Raw genomic sequence first — 21,198 nt, 5'->3', positions numbered from 1 at the left:
TGCCAGCTATATTTCTCATTTTAAAAACAAACTAACCACTTTTTTCTTCTAGTGAATAAATTGGACATAAAGTGCTGATTACCTCCAAGTGGGAGCATGCTTGGCTGATCTAATTGAGGGGAAAGTGTTTGGGGCTCTGAATTAATATAGTGTGTGGAAACGTCCAGGGCTGAATTATACCAATTCATTGTTTTTCATGATGTCATCATTACTCACTCTTTAAAAGAGAATTGTACTCTCGGGAAAGTACTTTCAATGGTGGTCTTTCTTCTCTCAAAAAAAAAACTTCACTCAGACAAAAAGAGAAAACAAGAATGTAAAATGTTGCCCGTTTGAAAGTAAGCACTCCTGGTTGTATTTAACAGAAAGCAGGGTTCTGGCATCTTGGATGTTCCCCACCAAACACCATTTGGTGTTCACTGGATCTGCCAGAAAGGTCAGCCAAGTTTTGGCTAGCTGCGGCGAGCAAGAGACAGCATTCCCACATGTTGTTATTGACTCTGCCACCACAGCGTAATTTTCTTTTTTAGAAGTACACAGTTGGACGAAGGGTCATGGTTGATATTCAAATGGTGTAATTACATAGTGGAAATGCATTGGCACGAGCCCAGGACTGACCCACTTGAATACATGATCTGCATGGGACTTTTCCTGCTGCAAGGCAAAATAAAGAGCATCTCTTACATTGAAAATTCTTTGAATACTGTTGAGGGGGATGGTAATTTTAAGTTCACGAGTCGTCATTTTTTTGAAATAAATAGATCCTTTGGTAGACTGGGGGAGGATGGAGAACTGGGAAGATGGTGCGTGGGGTACAGAGAAAGTGGAAATAATAAAATGCGGTTGTTCAAAGTACATCGCGTTTTTTTTTAAGGTATCCCAAAGGTGACAGCTTTTAAGTATTTAAAATATCACTGGAGTGGTCATAAGAGTTTATGTGTAGGTGAAGAAAGGTTTTGTTGATCCACAAGCAGTTGAGCTAACCACTGGAGGCTTAATTCCCAGTAAATGGCAGAGCAAATGTTGATCTTGGCTATACAGAAGCTAGTGAGACTGAAACAGGTGAGCTGGATTGCCAGAATGACACCTATTTTGCAATGCTTTCTGATATTCTCATCTATCTGGTATCTTGTGGAGATGAAGCAGTTAGTTAGCTAGGTATCAAAAGGATTATGTTTGTTTCTATATAAAAAATGTAATACACTTTAAAAGAGGTGGATAAAGCACTTTAGAATGTCTAGTGATTATGGGAGTCACAGTGTATCATAAAAATTTCCACAGTGCAGAAAGCGGCCATTTGGTCTGTCAGGTGTACGCAGACTCTCTGACAGCATATCTTACTCAGGCCCTGTCCTCGTAACTCCACACATATACCCCACTAATTCTCCTAAACTGTACACCTTGAAACACTAAGTGGCAATTTAGCATAACCAATCCATCTTACCTACACAACTTTGGGAGGAAACCGGAGCACCTAGAGGAAACCCACACAGACATGGGGAGAATGTGCAGACTCCCCACAGTCACCCAACGCCAGCTTCGAACCTGGGTCCCTAGCGCTGTGAAGCAGAAGTGTTAACCACTGTGCTATCGTGCTGTCCCACTTCAAATGTAAATACAAGTAGTTTCATAACAATGCTTAACAAAAAAGATACAAGTCTAAAAGAGTTTTTCCTACTTTATGCAAAACTGTCTAACTATATTAGGGAAGAAAGCAAAGTATACCCTGTAGGATGTAGAAAAACCTGTTCTGGTGCATTCCAACTTTTCGGGAAAACAAGAGTTGAAAATGAGCAAAGTTTTGGGATGCAGTAAAGTGGCGAGAGGAATAGAAATAAAAATCTGATCCAGATGGATCGTGCTCAACCTTAAAGTTCTTTCATTTTTTCCATCCGTTTTGGCTCATACTTCATTTCATCCTGCATTATTTCAGAAACTGCTCATATCCAGGCTGTTTCCAATTCCACTTGTATTAGATGGGATTTTGGACTTTTACTGGTGTTTTGGGATTGTATTCTGTGACGCCATCAGTTTTTCTTTGAAAACCGTAAATGCACATTCAGATATTGTATTCCTCTGGTACAGATTTGCGAATATTTAAACATTGCCTTTGTTGAATCCAAACACATTGTTTCAGATCTAGTGTACTCTGTATACTCTATATCTCTAAGGTCTATCACTTCAGTTCACGTACATCAGTGATATAAAACATCAGGTACAAACTCTCTTCAGCCCACTAAAGCTTAACTCTTCTTGTACACAAGAATTCTTTAGCTGTTGACTTGGAGCATTTTTGTGTTAAATACATTCCTTAAACGATTAAATGTCCAGTTTTGTTGAAGTATTGAGTCATATTTGTTGCCACTCTGCATCAGTCCAGGAGGATAGAGTACAAACTGACACATTAAATAGTTTATTTTAACGAGTAACACTTCATCTGACTGGAACAAATGTGGCAAGTGGGGGCAAAGCAAGAGTAAAATAATTCCTTCAGTCTCTGCTGTTTTCGTTATAATTTCTCTGCCAATTATACCCTATGGTACAGTTTCACTCCAAGCTACCTTACTGATAATGTGCGAGTCTCATGTGCAAGCATCAGAATGCTATTCTATGATTGAAAGTTGTGGGGCCGAGTCACGCTGCTTAGCCTGATCTTGTGCTGATGTGCACTTGTAATAGTAACATCTGGAAGAGGTCATAGAACAGTCCAGCACTGGGATAGATCATTCGGCCCACAATGTTGTGCCTAAAATTACACCAAATTAAACTAATCCTGTATCCTTGGTTCATATACCTCTGTTCCTTGCACATTCACCTATAAACCCCTTAAACACTCCTATTGGATCTGGCTGCACCCCCACCCCTAGCAGCTGTTTCCAGACACTTACCACTCTGTGTAGATTAAAAAAACTTGCTGTTTGCATCTCCTTTGAACTTTTTCCCCTCTCACCTTAAGCCTGTGCCCCCTAGTATTAGACACTTCAACTCTGGGGAAAAGATTCTGACTTTCAACCCTATCTATGCCCCTCTCAATTTTGTAGACTTCTGTCAGGTCTCCTCTCAGCCTCCGTCGCTTCAGAGAAAACAATACTAGGTCAGGAGCAGAAACTTAACATGGTCTCCCCTTCCCTAATGTGGACAGGCTGCATAATGCACATTTAGGATCATTGGCAAAAGAACGAGATTGATGTTAGTGCAGGCTTGGGAGTGGCACAGTGAACGAGATTGATGTTAGTGCAGGCTTGATGGGCTGAATAGCCTCTTTCTGCACTACAGAAATTCTGTAAACTAGACAGCTCTTTCAAAGAGCTGGTATAGATATGAATGGAGGCTGAATGGCCTTCCAACACAGAAGCATTGAATTCACTGTGGTGCCCTGCCTGAAATTCAGTTGAGATCAACTAATGCAGCGTTGATTGGGGATTAAACCTCTGACTGCCTTTCTTTTATTAGGTCTAGCCAATCCTTTTGATAAAAATACTGAGTATCTCAAAGAGTTACTAAGAGCTGTGACTTTGTAACAAGTTGTGATTGTAAAAATTCAAATTAAATAGTGTCTGCTTTGGTTACAATTTACGATAATTCCTTTTAATTAAAATGCCAGGTAAAATTAGGTCATGAATCTGAATTCATATGTGTTTCAGTCGCTTTAATAGTTGCATATTTTTATAAGAATTACAAGCTGATTATGGCTTCTCTTTTAACTGCAGAAAAACCCAGCATGGCTCACTAGACCAGAGTTCTCCACCTCAAAGCAGCATATCTGCCTCATATAATCATCCAGTCCTAGGAATGTATGATCCTAAAGATGACTTCCCGCTCAGAAAAACAGGTAATGTTGCACTTGAGTGCAGTTTTTCATAAAACAGCATGTTGATGTGAAAGCAAAGCTTTTGTCCTGCATCAAATAGAGAGAATTTACCTACTTTAGTTTATGTTGGATTGTTACAAGCACCAGACAGCTCATCTGTGAAGTTGCCACCTCTGAACGGATTCACCCCCATTCCAGAGCCAATAGGTTCAAACGTTGAAATGTTGAAAGAGAAGAACTTCATTGTTGATGCTGGCATTTGTTAGATGAAATGAAATTGTATTTATTAGTGTCACAAGTAGGCTTACATTAACACTGTAACAACGTTACTGTGAAAATCCCCAAGTCACTGCACTCCGGTGCCTGTTCGGGTACACTGAAGGAGAAGTTAGCATGGCTAATGAACCCTAACCAGCATGTCTTTCAGACTGTGGGAGGAAACTGGAGCAACTGGAGGAAACCCATGCAGACATGTGCAGACTCTACACACTGACCCAAGCCAGGAGTCGAACCCGGGTTCTTGACGCTGTGAGGCAGCAGTGCTCCCTACTGTGCCACCGTGCAGCCCCCTATCTGCTCATTGTTGCTTTATTTTGAAATACTTTATTGCTTACATTGATTCAGTTTGACGTTTGAACGAGTGAGGAATATTTTATGCATTTCTGACTTAAAGAAGGTACGTCTTGTTCCCTCAATGACCTTCCCTCCATTGTCAGATCAGAATTGGATTGTGTCTGCTTGTAATTGCAATGTTCAGTTCTTTTGAAATCCCACAGAGAGAGTCATGTCTTTAATATAGTGGATTTCCTTTGGTTCTTGCAACAGGTACAATCCAATATATATTTTGTAATTAGACGTGGTTGCAGTCTAGAGTAGTTGGGTGCGATGGCATAGTGATTACGTTACTGACTCTGAATAGCACTCTGAAGTGATCTAGCAAACCACTCAGTTATTCTATCACGTGCTCAAGGCAACTAGACGATAGATGCCTTACCAGGGAGGCCCACACCTGAGAATGAATTTAATCAATATCCCACTGAGTGTGTACCAGTTCGAGGTTTTAGCATTGCAGCCATCCAGAGAATTCTTTTGTAATATCTGCCTTGAGGGGTAAATGAGAATCTGACCTTGCTCTTATTCAGCATTAGGCTGTTCCTTTGGCTTTTTACTTGGCTGCGTCAGGGTGCTAAAATAGTCCTTTATCTTTTTATAACAGTTTCAAAAGTATGAATGTAATTTTGAAATTAGGCTGATACATTTTTCATACCACTGAGATGTTGAGGGGAAAAAAAACAGCAATTTTTCTTTCTGAATTTCTTTTCATTATTAAAGTAAAGCTTATTTATTTGTCACAATTAAGGCTTACATTAACACTGCAGAGAAGTTACTGTAAAATTCCCCTAATTGCCACACTCCACCTGTTCGGGTCAATGCACTTAACCAGCATGTCTTTCGGACAGTGGGAGGAAACCAGAGCACCCAGAGGAAACCCATGCAGACACAGAATGTGCAAACTCCACACAGGCAGTGACCCAAGCCAAGAGTTGAACCCGGGTCTCTGATGCTATGAAGCTGCAGTGCTACCGTGCTGCCCTATTAATTCATGGGACATGGGTGTCCCTAGCTGGCCAGCATTTATTGTCCATCCATAGTTGCCCGTGGGCACTTGAGTCAAACACATTGCTGTGGCTCTGGAGTCACATGTTGGCCAGACCAGGTAAGGGTGGCAGAGTTCCTTCCCTAGAAGACATTAGTGAGCCAGGTGGGTTTTTCTGACAATGATTTCATGGTCACCAGTAGGTTATTAGTTTCAGATGTTTTTTATTGAATTCAGATTCCACCATCTGTCATGGTGGGAATTGAACCCAGGTCCCCAGAACATTAGCTGAATTTCTGGATTAATCAAGCAATAATACCACTAGGCCATTGCCTTCCCTTTTTATTTTACCACAGTATAAATTAACCATTGTTCTCAACTACACCACTGACAAACCAGACAGTGTGGAAAATTGCCCAGATATCTTCTATCCCTGCACAGGCTGACAAATCCAATCTGACCAATTGCCATTTCATCAGCTGACCTCAATCATGGAAGGTGTTGTCCATCAGGTAACACTTGCTGAACAATAACCTCTCACTGATATTGAGTTGAGTTCTACAAGATTCACTTAGCTGCAGATCTCATTACAGCCATGGTCCAAGGCTTGGTAGGAGTCTTAGCTGTGTTGAAGAGCAGAGGGATCTTGGGGTCCGGGTCCGTAGGACTCTTAAATCGGCCTCGCAGGTGGAGGATGTGGTCAAGAAGGCGTATGGTGTACTGGCCTTCATTAATCGAGGGATTGAGTTTAGGAGTCGGGAGGTAATGCTGCAACTTTATAGGACCCTTGTCAGACCCCACTTGGAGTACTGTGTGCAGTTCTGGTCGCCTCACTATAGGAAGGACGTGGAAGCTATTGAAAGGGTGCAGAGGAGATTTACAAGGACGTTGCCTGGATTGGGAGGCATGCCTTATGAAGATAGGTTGAGGGAGCTGGGACTCTTCTCCCTGGAGAGACGAAGGTTGAGAGGCGACCTGGTAGAGGTTTATAAGATGTTGAGAGGAATAGATAGGGTGGATTCTCGGAGGCTATTTCCCAGGGCTGAAATGGTCGCTACGAGAGTTCACAGATTTAAGGTGCAGGCAAGCAAGTACAGAGGAGATGTTAGGGGTAAGTTTTTCACTCAGAGGGTGGTGAGTGAATGGAATCGGCTGCCGTCGGTGGTGGTGGAGGTGAACTCGCTGGGGTCTTTTGAAAGACTTCTGGATGAGTATATGGGATCTAATGGGATTGGGGTTATAGATAGGTCTGTGGCTTAGTAGGTATAGAAGTGATCGGCGCAACTAGTGGGCCGAAGGGCCTGTTTGTGCTGTAGTGTTCTATGTTCTAAATGTACAAAAGAGCTGAAGTACAAAAGTGATGCAAAAATGACTGCCCTTTACTTCAAGGCAGCAGTTGATAAGGTGTAGTATCAGGAAGTGCCTGTAAAACTGGGGATTGGAGGAAAGCTCTCCTCTGGCTAATGTCATACCTAGCACAAAGGAAAATGGTTGTGATTGTTAGAGGCCAATCTTAACTGCCTTACGACACCATTGTTGATTTGCTGGATTCCCTTAGGAGATCCAACCATGGCCCAACTATCTTCAGCTGCTTCATCCATGACCTTCCTTTCATCAGGAGGTCAGAGGTATGGATGTTTGCTGATTGTACACTGTTCAGTTCTATTCTTCAGGCACTGTGCATGCATACAGCAAGCCCTGGTCAGTAATATTGAAAGCACGCTAGTGTCAAGCAATGACCAGCTGAATAAGATCATAACCCCTCCCCTTGACATTGCCATTGCTGAATCTCCCACTATCAACATCAAAGGACAGACTGAACTGGACAGGCTGTACAAGAACAACTCTGAGGCAGGCTATTCTGTGGGGAATGCTCATCACAAGACTCTCAAACCTGTCTACCATCTACAAGGCATGAGTTAGGTCAAAAGTCCAACACCATCCAGGACAGAGTAGTCTGCTCGATCAGTACCCCATCCACCCCCTCAACAGAAATGCAGTCAGGTAGTGTCCCAACCCCAAGTACCATGGCTGAATTTGTACCGTTTCCAAGGTGCACTGCAGCAACTCACCAAGGCTTCTTTGGCAAATATGTCAACTTTACCACACCGAAGGGTAAGATTAGTCAGTGCATGCAAACACCACCACCTGTAAGCTCCTTTCCAACTCCATCAGACTTGGAAATATATCATTCATTGCTACTGGGTCAAAATTCTGAAACTTCTATCCAACAGTGCTGGATGTATCTACACCACATGGACTCCAGTGATTCAAGCAGCAACTCACCACCACTTGCTTAAGGATAGTTAATGTTGGGTAATAAATGATCTTGGCCATCCTTTGATCCTCAATGTGCCTGACTCCAAAGATTCTTATAAAGGGTAGTTTTGTAATGCAGGCTGACACCCATCAGGAATAGGATCAGGATTGGCTAAATTGATTTCACATGGACGCAGAAAAAGGAAGGCTTTTGCCAATTGGTCTGGGCTGGATTCAACTGCCAGGTCCCAGATCAGTAAGGACATTGTGCTAACTGTCTCACCAGTTAGATCACTTCATTGGATTTAACTATTAAAACAGTTTAGCATACAATGGAAAGTCTCACTGGGTTGTAAACATTTAAGAGTGCATTATGGACACTACTTTATTGATCTGCCTTGATTCATTTTCTTATTCCCCACATAATTAAATAATGAAAGTTGAATGGGGAATTGCCATTATTACAAACTGGATCAGCTTAGTTGCATTGAAATCTGTTTCTGCTGTTTGCATTTCATAGGATTTCAGTTCTCCATTCTAAATGTTTTGGTCTTCCAAATTTTGTCATCTTCCTTCACTGTTCCTCCATGTAGCATGTCTGGCCTGTACTGCAGTCATCAGCAACAGGCATGGCCTAATCCTGGGTGCTGCTATGACACCAGTAGCTCCTGCTGTTTCCATTATTTACTTGCATACATTTCAAACTTTTTAAATACAAAAGCTTTATCTTTGCATTTTGCACACCGAGGCAGATTTCCAAGCTAGTTTCCAATGCAACATAAATCAGGGCATCAAATGTAGCACTAAATGGCAGTTCCTTTTCACTGAAAATATACCAGAAATAAACAATAATATGTATCTTCTGAGTGAATTATAAGGCAGCCGTGTGCCAAAGCATTCAGACAGAATAAACTGGAGACAGGAATTCAAGTGCTCTTGAACCTCAAGGTATTTAGTTTCTCAGAATTTTGTTCATAAATTGGATTTTTTGAATAAAGGTTGATTTTAATGAAGTATGTATAAAAGAAATTGATTAATGTGCATTAATTTTATCCCAACCTTCCTCTTTAAATTGTGCTCTAAAGCCTGAAATGATCACCAGCATGCACAGTGTAAATGGAGGCATTCATTGCGTTGTGTCAGTGATGTAACATGTAACGGTAGCAATCTTTTTTACTGTATACTTTTGGCTGCTATGATTAGATAGTAATAATCCCATTATGTATAGCTGAAAACCCCAAAATGGCATTCGTTGGTGAAATAAGCCCTTATTACTGGCTGTGAACCAACTCGGCTCATGTGTAAAGAACTGTGTAGAGTTGACATGCCAGAATCCACAATAAGCACACAAAATTACTGCTTGTGATTGCTCGGTCAATTTTAAGGCTGGTGGTGGAATGCCAAATGAAACCTCTATGGGTGTTCTTTCTGCAAACAAGAGCTAACAATTGTACATACATATGAACTAGCTGAATTCTCCAAACAAAGGAATGCTAAGCAGGAAAGCAAGGTCCTCATGACTTCACCAGTTGCCTACTTTAGTTTATGTAGTTGCATTCTGCAATATCTGTTGTACTAGTTAGAATAGAAAGCTATTGCTAAGCACTATAATGCAACAAGAAATAATAACAGAAATTGCTGGAAAAACTCTGCAGTTCTGACAGCATCTGTGGAGAAAGAAGCAAAAAGTTAATGTTTCAAATCTAATGTGATTTCTTCTCCTACATCAGTGGTATTTTACCTTTATAATTCAACAAAAATTTGTTGTCAGTTCTGCTGCATTGTAGGCAAGGTCAAACAGCCATATTGGCACATATTCCGATTTTTGGCTGTATATAACTCGTGTCTTTATAACTAGCAGTAGTTAAAATCACGGCAAGCTGCAGCATTTCATCCTGGATCAGTTTGTTTCCTTATTTTTCTAACTTTAATTATGACCAGGATGGGAAAAGTGTGCAGTTGATGTAACCCCACTACTCCATAGGTCACAACATTGGTATAAATGTTTAATTCATTCATCAAAATGGCCAGTTACTTACCTTTATTGCTATTAGACCCAGAATGAAAGAGACTTTAATTAGGCTTCTTTCAATAAACTCAATGATTAATTTACTATAAAACAGAACTTTCTTTTTAAAGCAAGTTCAAGAACTGGTTCAGACACAATTGTATTTTGGAAGCATAATGATCCATCCCTTTCTTTAAAACAAACCCAGCATGTGCACATACATACGCGCACAAGCAAACAAAGGACAAACAAATGGGGGTCTATGCAGAGAAGGGCTTTGGAGGATAGGCTTTATAAAATAAAGGATAAAGTTTGCAGGGTTTTGATGCTGTCGATCCGGAGCTTTCTTGTGTGAAGACCCATCAGACATCTGGAGGTTCTCATCAACTGAGCTTTGGCATGTACAAGAATATAGAGCTGGATCAATTCTTTCATGTCTCAGCTTTTCAGGTTTCCAAATGCAGACACGTTTTAGTCGGAAGAGGATTCTCTGGCATCAATTTGATAAGCATGATGTGGAGATGCCGGCATTGCACTGGGGTAAAAACAGTAAGAAGTCTCACAACACCAGATTAAAGTCCAACAGGCATATTTGGTAGCAAACGCCACTAGCTTTTGGAGCGTTGCTCCTTTTCACCTGACGAAGGAGCAGCGCTCCGAAAGCTAATGGCGTGCATTTAAGGGGCTTCTGGACGAATCCACGAATAGGATGGGAATGGAAGGATACGGACTCCGTAAATGCATACAGTTTTAGTTTACATGGGCATCATGATCGGCGCAAGCTTGGAGAGCCAAAGGGCCTGCTGAAGTGTCCTTTGTTCTTGAAGTATAAAACAATAGACTGGATAGGCATCATTTAAATAGTGGGCGGTGTCACTGTTCATAAAAATCAGTAGATCCCACTGGCTGAAGGCAACTCCATCAAAACATTAATGCATACAGCAGTCAACTTTGTAGCTTCACATCTTAGGACAAGTTTGTTTGGTGGAACTGCAGAGTGTCCTATGAAAACAACTGCTACATTCCACTGCCCTACTGAAGAACAAAGTAGGCTGATTGTGAACACTCCATATCCGAGGAATGCATACCAAAATTACAGAATAACAAAGGTTTTAAACTTATCCCATCGAAGAAATTGTAAGGATAATTAAACACAGAATTCAGAAGGGGTTATGTTCAACCTTTGTTGGAGGTTTCTAGCTCTCTTATAAGACCATAAGATATAGGAGCAGAATTAAGCCACTTGGCCCATCGAGTTGCTCCACCGTTCAATCATGACTGATATTTCTCTCATCCCCAGTCTCCTTCCTTTTCCCCATAAGCTCCGATCCCCTTATTAGCCAAGAACCTATCTATCTCTGTCTTAAAGACACTCAGTGACCTGGCCTCCACAATTTTCTGTGTCAGAGTTCCACAGATTAACCACTCTCTGGCTGAAGAAATTCCTCCTTATCTCTGTTTTAAAGGATCGTTCCTTTAGCCTGAGGTTGTGCCCTATATAATATTATATTATGCCCTGCATAATATACAATCATTACACTTATCAGCATTATCTTTTTGAACTTCGCCATTATAATTTTTATTTACAAATAATGTGAACAAATACTTGAGCGTGTACAACGTGGTCTATCGCAAATACGTTCCAACTTTTGAAATGTCAGGAGTCATAATAAGTATTCAACATGCTCAATTACAGAAGCAATTTACTGCGATGGAATTTAATTATTAATTGAATAAGACAGAGCAAAATAAATAGGTTTGAGTTCATGAGAGATGGGATCTGCTCATGAAAACTTGCCAAGCTGTTAACAAGAGAAGTGCGAACGGATTGGTGAGTGGCAGATGTGACTGTTATTCGAGAAAGAGAGTAAGGACAGTCCTAACAACTAAAGACTGGTTTGTCCAGAAGCCCCTTAAATGCCGCTATCATACCTTCGTTAGGTGAGAAGGAGCAGTGCTCCAAAAGCTAGTGGCGTTGGCTACCAAATAAACCTGTTGGACTTGAACCTGGTGTTGTGAGACTTCTTACTGTGTTTATCAGGTTGATAACCATGCATTAAATTTCCAGCAAGGCAGAGAGAGAGAGAGCAAACTAGGGTAACCTTCCTTCTCAGCCCATTCATAGAATCATAGAACCCTACAATGCAGAAAGAGGCCCTTCGGCCCATCAAGTCTGCACTGGCTACAATCCCACCCAGGCCCTACCCCGTATCCCTGCACATTTACCCACTAATCCCTCTAATTTACACATTCCAGGACAGTAAGGGGCAATTTTAGCATGGCCAATCAACCTAACCCGCACATCCTTGGACTGTGGGAGGAAACCCATGCAGACATGGGGAGAATGTGCAAACTCCGCACAGACAGTGACCCGAGCCGGGAATTGAACCCAGGTCCCTGGAGCTGTGAAGCAGCAGTGCTAACCACTGTGGTACCGTGCCGCGCACGCACATTTGAAAAAACCACAGGCTCAAAACTTACAGCTTGTCTTTGAGATGTGATTTCCAGTAAATCGTTAGTCTTTGCCAGTTTTTCCCCATCAATTAAAGTGATTATGATTCAAAACAAGTGAACAGCTCATTCCTCCTACCCTGCTGGCCAGCTGATTGCGTGGAAAAGGCTGGCTTGCTCCCAGTTCAAAGATGTACTTGTGACCTTTCTTTAAAAAAAAATTCAGCTGTACATCCAAGTGTCCAGGTAATAAGAACATAAGAAATAGGAGCAGGAGTAGGCCATCTAGCTCCTCGAGCCTGCCCCACCATTCAATAAGATCGTGGCTGATTTGTTGTGTCTCAGTTCCACATTCCCGCCCTCTCCCCATAACCTTTTTGCCTATCAAAAACTTATCAACCCGCGTCTTAAATATATTTAGCGAGGCAGCCTCCACCACTTCAACGGGCAGAGAATTCCAGTGATTCACCACCCTTTGAGTGAAGAAGTTCCTCCTCAACTCTGTTCTAAACCGCACCCCCCCCCCCCCCCCTTTTATCTTGAGGCTGTGCCCTCTAGTCCTACTGTCCTTTCTGAGCGGGAAGAGCCTCTCCACCTCTGTCCTATCCATCCCATTCATCATCTTATACGTCTCAATGAGATCTCCCCTCATTCTTCTAAACTCTAACGAGTACAAGCCTAGTTTATTCAGCCTCTCCTCATAGTTCAACCCCCTCAACTCCAGTATCAGCCTAGTAAACCACCTCTGCACTCCCTCCAAGGCCAAAATATCCTTGCGTAAGTGCGGCGACCAAAACTGCACACAGTACTCCAGCTGCGGCCTCACCAGTGCCCTGTACAGTTGCAGCAAGACCTCCCTACTTTTATATTCAATCCCCCTCGCTATGAAGGCCAGCATCCCATTTGCCTTCCTGACCACCTGCTGCACCTGCAGGCTGGGTTTTTGCGACTCATGCACAAGGACCCCGAGGTCCCTCTGCACCGTTGCATGCTGCAGTTTTTCGCCGTGTAAGTAATAGTCCTTCCTACCATTATTCCTACCAAAGTGGACAACTTCACACTTGCCAACATTAAACTCCATTTGCCAGTTCCTGGCCCATTCGCCCAGCCTATCTAGATCCTTCTGCAGACTCTCCACACCCTCCGCACAATTTGCCGTTCCACCAATCTTGGTGTCATCAGCAAATTTCGACACCATACACTTGGTTCCCTCCTCCAGATCATCTATATAAATGGTAAATAGCTGAGGCCCCAGCACCGACCCCTGGGGCACTCCACTAGTCACCAACCACCAATCCGAATAGCTCCCATTGACCCCCACTCTCTGCCTCCTATTTGACAGCCAATCCCCTATGCACGCTAACACCCTACCCCCAACTCCATGCCCCCTGACCTTCTGTAATAACCTCTTGTGAGGCACCTTATCAAACACCTTCTGAAAATCAAGAAACACCACATCCACCGGCTCTCCTCTATCCACTGCCCTAGACACATCCTCATAGAACTCCAATAGATTCGTCAGACACGACTTCCCCTTAACGAAACCGTGCTGCGTCTGCTCTATCAAGCAATTCTCCTCAAGATGCCTCGCTATTTTCTCCAATGCAATGTTTTTCCATATTTTGAAAGAAAATGTATAGTTTTGGAAGTTAGAATTCTAACACCTGGAGCAAAGAAGCCCACAAATATCATACGATCAATCTGGCTGGCCTGAAATCTTTTTAAAGCACTCAAAATCATGCCATCTTGACTTATTTCTCCATTAAATGAAATATACGGTTGAGAGAGTATTTACTAGCCACAAGTAGGCTTACACAAATACCACAATGTCATTACTGTGAAAATCCCCCTAGTCGCCACACTCCAGCGCCTGCTTGGGTACACCCGAGGGAGAATTTAGCATGGGCAATTCACCTAACCAGCATGCCTTTCAGATAGAGAGGAGAAAACCCACACAGACACAGGGAGAATATGCAAACTCCACACAACATACGCTGACCCAAGCTGGGAATCAAACCCAGGCCTCTGGCGCTGAGAGGCAGCAGTGCTAACAGCCGTGATGCCCCTAATTCCTTCTTGAATTTTGTAATGTTAGCCATCTTTTCTAGTCATTCTGTTCCACACGTCATTTTCTGTTTGAAGTAATTAGTTCTGAATTGTCTGTACATTTTTTTTGTTGCAGCTGTTTTACACGCACGTGAATAAATAGACCATTTGTTGTTGGGAAAAGGCCTTGACTTCATTACCATTCATTTTCAGTTGAAAGTTATAGTGCACATCCATCCTCTAGTTCCTCCTGAGAAAAATCAGGTTGGAACCATTACAATGTGTTTATCATTTTCCTGAGGGTTTAACCTCCTGGAAAATAAAGGGAATTCAGCTTCAACAAAAAACGCAAACATATTCCACAAGGGAGGAATGTGTGCTGTGGCATCAGATTTATCATAAAGAGAAAATTGCTAAGTTTGCTGTTCTATTGAGTTGAAAAAGCAGTGATCCATTAGGTTTTTTTGAAAACCTAATATGAATCTTTATTGAATTGAGATTTTTTAAACTAATTCCCCTTTCATAAATAATTGAAGGGATTGTGCTGCATGACTCGTATTCTTTTGTTCCTTCTGAAGGAAGGTGCTAAGAATGTAAGCTTGAGAAGGTGCAGATTTCTAGAAGGACAAATTCAAAAACGATCATGCAGTAAGTTTTTTTTTGAACATAGAAGCTAAGAGCAGGAGTAGGCCATTTGGCCCTTTGCACCTGCTCCGCCATTTAGTATGATCAGAGCTCATCTTTGACCTCAGTGCCATATCCCCACTTTCTCCCCATTCTCCTTAATGCTAATCAAATCTTTTTTAAAAAAAACTCTTGAATACACTCAGCTACATGGCCTCCACAGCCTTCTATGGTAGAGAATTCCACAGGTTCACCACACTGAATGAAGACATTTTTCCTCATCTTAGTCTTAAATGGTCTCCTCTGTACCCTGAGACTGCATCCCCTGGTTCTAGGTTTCCCCAGCCACGGAAAACATCCTTCCAGCATCTAGTCTGTCCAGCAACACTGGAATTTTAAACATTTCAATCAGATCTTCTCTTGTCCTTCTAAGCTCTAGTGAATACAGACCCAATTGAGCCAATCTCTCCTCATAGGACAGCCCGTGCCACCTGGTATCAACTTAGTGAACCTCTGCTGCACTCCCTCTATGCTAAGTATATCCTTCCATAAATAGGGAGACCAAAATTGCATACAATACTCCAGGTGTGGCCTCACCCAGACTCTGTATAACTACATTAGGACGTCACCACTTCTGAACACAAATCCTCTTGCAATGAAGGCCAACATACCATTTGCCTTCCCAATTGTTTGCAGCACTTGCCTTTCCACTTTCATTAACTGGTGTACAAGGACACCCAGATTCCTCTATATATCCACTCTTCCTAATATGTCACTGTTGAGGTAATATTCTCCCCTTCTGTTTTCACACAAATGTATAGCTTCACATTTAGCCACATTATACTGTATTTACCATGTTTTCTCACTCAACTTGTTTAAATCACCTTGAAGCTCCTTTACTTTTACAGCTTGAGCTTAATGCAACCACCTATAGTCATAAAGTCATTTATGGTACAGAAGGAGACCATTTGACCCATCAAGTGTATGCTGGCTCTCCATGGAGCAATCCAGTCACTTCCATTCCCTGCTGTATTCCGGTAGTCTAGCAGGTCTTTCCCACTAAAGTGCCTATTCAATTTCCTTTTGAAATTATTGATTGTCTCTGCTTCCACTCTCATGGGCAGCAAACTCCTTCTCATTACCAAAAATTTCTTCCTCGCACACTCTGAATCTCTTGCTCAAAACTTTTAACTGGTGGTACAGGACTAGATTTAATGGGAACAACTTTTCTTTGTCTAACTTATTCAAACCTCTCTTAATCTTGTACACTTCTATTAAAACTTCTCTCAGGAACCTTTGTTCCAAGGAGAACAATCTCAGCTTCTCCAACCTAATGTTGTAGCTAACCCTCAATTCTGGAACCATTCTGGTATATCTCCTTTGCATTCTTCCATCCTTCTTATAGTGGGGTGCCCAGAACTGGACACACTATTCCAGTTGGGGTCTAACCAGAACTTTATGAAGTTTTATGATAACTTCCTTGCTTATGTATTCAGTACCCATCTTTATGAAACCCAAGATCCCATTCTGCTAGCTGATCTATATCCTTTTAACGATCTGTTAATTTGGTATTAACAGAATATTTGGAAATAATATTCTGTATCCCTATCACACTTGGGAACACCACTGTCAGCCATCCTCCAGTCTGAAAAACAACCAACTGCCACAATTTATTGTTTTCTGTCTTTAAGACAATTTTTTAAACCCAAGTTGACATGGATCCTCCTATCGCAGCCTTTTATGCGGTATTTTGTCATTCATTTTCTTAAAATCCATATAAGCGACATCTACCATAATTCCCTCATCAAGTTTCTGTTACTTTGTGAAAAAATACCATTATATTAGTTGAGCATCGTTTGCCTTTTATAAACCTGTGTTAACAATCCTTCATTCACTCCATCCTCTCCAAGTACCTGTTGGCTTCTTTCTCTGAATATTCTTTCTGAAACCCTACTCACCACTAATATTAAACTAACCAGCCTTTAGTTGTTAGGACTGTCCTTACTCTTTCTCGAATAACAGTGTCACATCTGCCACTTACCAATCCTCTCGCACCTCTCTTGTTAACAGCTTGGCAAGTTTTCATGAGCAGATCTCATCTCTTATGAACTCGAACCTATTTATTTTGCTCTGTCTTATTCAATTAATAATTAAATTCCATAGCAGTAAATTGCTTCTGTAATTGAGCATGTTGAATACTTATTATGACCCCTGTCATTTCAAAAGTTGGAACGTATTTGCATTAGACCACATTGTACACGCTCAAGTATTTGTTCACATTATTTGTAAATAAAAATTTATAATGGAGAAGTTAAAACAAAAACAATGTTGATAGGTGTAATGATGGTATTATATTATGCAGGGCATAATATAACATATAGGGCACACCCTCAGGCTAAAGGGACGACCCTTTTAAAACAGAGATGAGGAGGAATTTCTTCAGCCAGAGAGTGGTTAATCTGTGGAACTCAGCCGCAGAAAACTGTGGAGGCCAGGCCATTGAGTGGTTTTGAGATAGAGATGGATAGGTTCTTGACCAATAAGGGGATCGGAGGGTATGGGGAAAAGGAAGGAGACTGGGGATGAGAGAAATATCAGTCATGATTGAATGGTGGAGCAACCCGATGGGCCAAGTGGCTTAATTCTGCTCCTATATCTTATGGTCTTATAAGAGAGCTAGAAACCTCCAACAAAGGTTGAACATAACCCTTTCTGAATTCTGTGTTGGATAAGTTTAAAACCTTTGTTATTCCGTAGTTTTAGTATGCATTCTTCAGATATGTAGTGGTAACAATTGGCCTACTTTGTTCTTCAGTGGGGCAGTGGAATGTAGCAGTTGTTTTCATAGGACACTCTGCATTTCCATCAAACAAACTTGCCCTGCTAAGATGTGGAGCTACAAAGTTGACTGCTGTATGCATTAATATTTTGATGGTGTTGCCCTCACCAGTGGGATCTATTGATTTTTATGGACAGTGACACTGCCCACTACTTAATGATGCCTATCCAGTCCATGATTTTACACTTGAAGAACAAGGAACACTTCAGCACAGAAGCAGGCCCTTTGGCTCTCCAAGCCTGTGCCGATCATGATGCCCATGTAAACTAAAACTGTATGTGCTTACAAAGTCCATATCTTTCCATTCCCATCCTATTCATGGATTTGTCCAGAAGCCCCTTAAATGCTGCTATCATACCTGCTCCCACCACCACCTCCCTGGGCAGCACGTTCCAAACATTCACCACCCTCTGTGTAAAAGAACTTGCCTCGCACATCTCCTCAACTTCCATCTTAAACCTATGTCCCATAGTACTTGACTTTCCTACCCTAGGAAGGAGCATCTGACTATCCACTCTGTCCATGCCACTCATAACCTTGTAAACCTCTATCAAGTTGCTCTTCAACCTCCGGCGTTCCAGTGAGAGCAAACCAAGTTTATCCAAACTCTCCTCATAGCTAATACCTTCCAGACCAGGCAACATCCTGGTAAACCTCTTCTGTACCCTCTCCAAAGCATCTACATCCTTCTAAGTGAAGGTCAGGCCTTAATTTTAAAACCTGTTAAAGATAGGCTTACATATTCTAGCTTATCAGGCTAAAATTCTTTAGATAAAGTTCCATACTCCATTGACTTTTGTGCTGTGGAGCTAATGGAGCTGTATTACTGACTTTAATTCTGTCACAGGTAGCCTATTCCACCAAAACATGTAGAGTAGCTATAATGTGTTGAGGATTGGTGCATGACATCTGCTCTATGCTGGCTAGTGAAATGGTATGATGGCTATTAATTTGTATGGCGATTTCTCAACCTTACAGGGGAAAAACACCACCCACGTCTTTGTCCTTCCTTTCCTCCTCCTGTCTTCTTCCCCACCCCACCCCCCAGCAACAAAAATGGCAGATTACAGAGCGAAGTCTTGGATTTTTGAAAACACTTTACAGTCCAAGTAAAGACAGCTACAGTAGGCATTGCATATCGACTTCCTGAAATCACTCTGTAGTATGAATTCACTAATTTTCTGGCATTTACATTTGGGACCAGTGCAGAAAAGTAGGAACCTTGGCACCTCAAAATTTGACTTGTTAACCTCTGTTTTAGTGTCAGTTAAAAGGAGAAAATCCAGGTGGTTGAGTGCCATTGGCATCATGGTTTGGGTTGGATTATCACTGCTGAGATGGTTACTTCCATTTCTGGCCAATTATAATTAATATTATAAATACTTGCCAGTAATATTATGGCATGTAGTCTACTTCATATATTAATTTATTAAAAGAATGAAAATGCTGTATTTGACAAATCTGACTTTATTGGAATTCTATTTATTCAACTTAATTTAAGAACAACACTAGTCCAATGTGTTAAATCAAGCTGCTTGCATTGAGATTTGATAAATGTGAATGAATGGCTAGTTGAGAGTTGGCATTGCTGTGTAAAATCAGCATTATATTCGGTCTTAATGTTGCATTATAGCCTCAGTGCCACATTTTTCTTTAATATGTAGGTTATGATTCAAATTACATGATGAGAGCCGTTTGAATTGTGTTTGGTGCTCATTTTTAGTGAAGGACTGTATTTCAAGCAGGTAATACGAATTAGATTCACAGATGAAAATGAATAAAAGCACCCCAGTTGTGAGTAGATAAATTAGAGGCTTTTTGTATAGGTCACCACTATTTAAGAACAACAAAGCTTCCACCATTGAGAGTACTGTAATTCAAAGGAAGCTGAAACTGCATGAGTGGGCTGACACTAAGAAGCCTGTAATTTGTGTAGCTGCTTTGTTGAGCTTAGCATTAAATGTTCTGTCTCTTGAGTTGAAGAGGTGATCTTTGTCATCTGCCCACACACATTTCCTGTCGAACAGCAGACCAATCACTCCTGTCTGCGCATTCATTGTCCAGCGCCCACGCACAGTCAAACGGAATATACTTGCAACTTGTCATTAAAACTGAATGCACACTGACCCAAAGGGCCTTGTACTCAACGCGCAATTTGCTGTGGGGAACAAGAGTTTTTTTTTTCTGGGCAAGCACTTGAGGGAACGTGCACGTAATTTCATCTTCAAGCCAAGGGACGGCAACTTCTTATGTTGCCTGGATTATGATGCGAAGGATTAATGCTTATACAGACAGCATTTTTAATCACGCTCTGTTCTGCAGAAGTGATTATTCTGGAGTCAGAAATGGGTTTATTGGAGGCAAACGCTAAATATTACAGAAGCTGAATATCTGAAATCATTTAAAATTCTGCAAAATGCTCAACTGGTCCAATAGCATCTGTGGAGAGAGAAGCCATTAATGTTTCACATTAATGTTACAATTGAAGTGTCTAGATTTAATTGCTTATGCTCCAAACTGTAGATTTGCAATAATTGCCAGCGTCTTTTGTCTGAAAATTCAGAAAGGCAGATTGTTTTGAATTATAAGAGTAATTATTTTTAAATAGAGAAGTAATTGAGGCTCTTCAGAGATTTCCAAAGGCAGCTCATTTACTTTAAAGCTAAATTTCTTTTCTCATTTTGAATTTGCATGTATATTACTTTGGTGATATTATCAGTTGAAAGTTGATGATTCTTTCTGACATTAACACCACACTATTTAAATGGAACTATTCATTCACAACCTTCTAACTTTGGCCATGGCTCAGCTTCTCCCAGCTATCTTTTCATGAATGAATTGGTGTTGCATTTCAGTACACTGTTGTAATAGTTGCAAGATATCACATGGGCACAGGAACTTGATGACACAATGCAATCTGAGCCTATAAGACTTGAGCAACAATGTTGGACTGTACGCAATTTGGCGTTCTCTTTCCAATTCAAAGTTTAGAGCAATGTCAGTACTAGTTTCACAAATGCCACTCTCCCCCATCGCCTGGTGAAGGTGGAGCAAGATCTTTCAACAAGAAGTGCTGAGATTCTCAAGGACCCAGCATGATGTGGCCTGGCAGTACTGGAATTGCATCCAACGCAGTAAAGTTGAAAGTTTATTTATTAGTCACAAGTAGGCTTACGTTAACACTGCAATGAAGTTACTGTGAAAACCCCAAGTTGCCAACTCTGGCACCTGTTCAGGTACACTGAGGGAGAATTTAACTTGGCTAATGCACCCTAACCAGCACGTCTTTCGGACTGTGTCTCCTTGTGTCTGTGTGGGTTTCCTCTGGGTGCTCCGGTTTCCTCCCACAGTCCAAAGATGTGCGGGTTAGGTTGATTGGCCATGTTAAAATTGCCCTTTAGTGTCCTGAGATAGGTAGGTTAGAGGGATTAGTGGGTAAATACATAGGGATATGGGGGTAGGGCCTGGGTGGGATTGTGGTTGGTGCAAACTCGATGAACCAAATGGCCTCTTTGTGCACTGTAGGGTTTCCATGATTTATGAAACCGGAACACCCGGAGGAA

At 41.5% G+C, this 21,198-nt stretch overlaps 1 protein-coding gene across 12 annotated transcripts in view; it reads left to right on the top strand.

Annotated features, from left to right (window-relative positions):
* The window catches only part of hdac4 (histone deacetylase 4), a 399,164-nt gene that overhangs the window by 228,475 nt on the left and 149,491 nt on the right, over positions 1-21,198 (top strand). For all 12 annotated transcript variants that reach the window (XM_080198750.1, XM_080198749.1, XM_080198751.1 and 9 more), the window contains one exon: positions 3,711-3,832. In XM_080198750.1, the coding sequence (XP_080054876.1) occupies positions 3,711-3,832 (122 nt within the window). The remainder of the gene's footprint in view (positions 1-3,710; positions 3,833-21,198) is intronic.

The sequence above is a fragment of the Carcharhinus amblyrhynchos genome, chromosome 11 (assembly GCF_965287045.1).
Source record: "Carcharhinus amblyrhynchos chromosome 11, sCarAmb.v2.hapA, whole genome shotgun sequence".
Taxonomy (NCBI): domain Eukaryota; kingdom Metazoa; phylum Chordata; class Chondrichthyes; order Carcharhiniformes; family Carcharhinidae; genus Carcharhinus; species Carcharhinus amblyrhynchos.
Note: the sequence above shows the minus strand (reverse complement) of the source record. Positions and strands in the feature narration are given on the sequence as shown.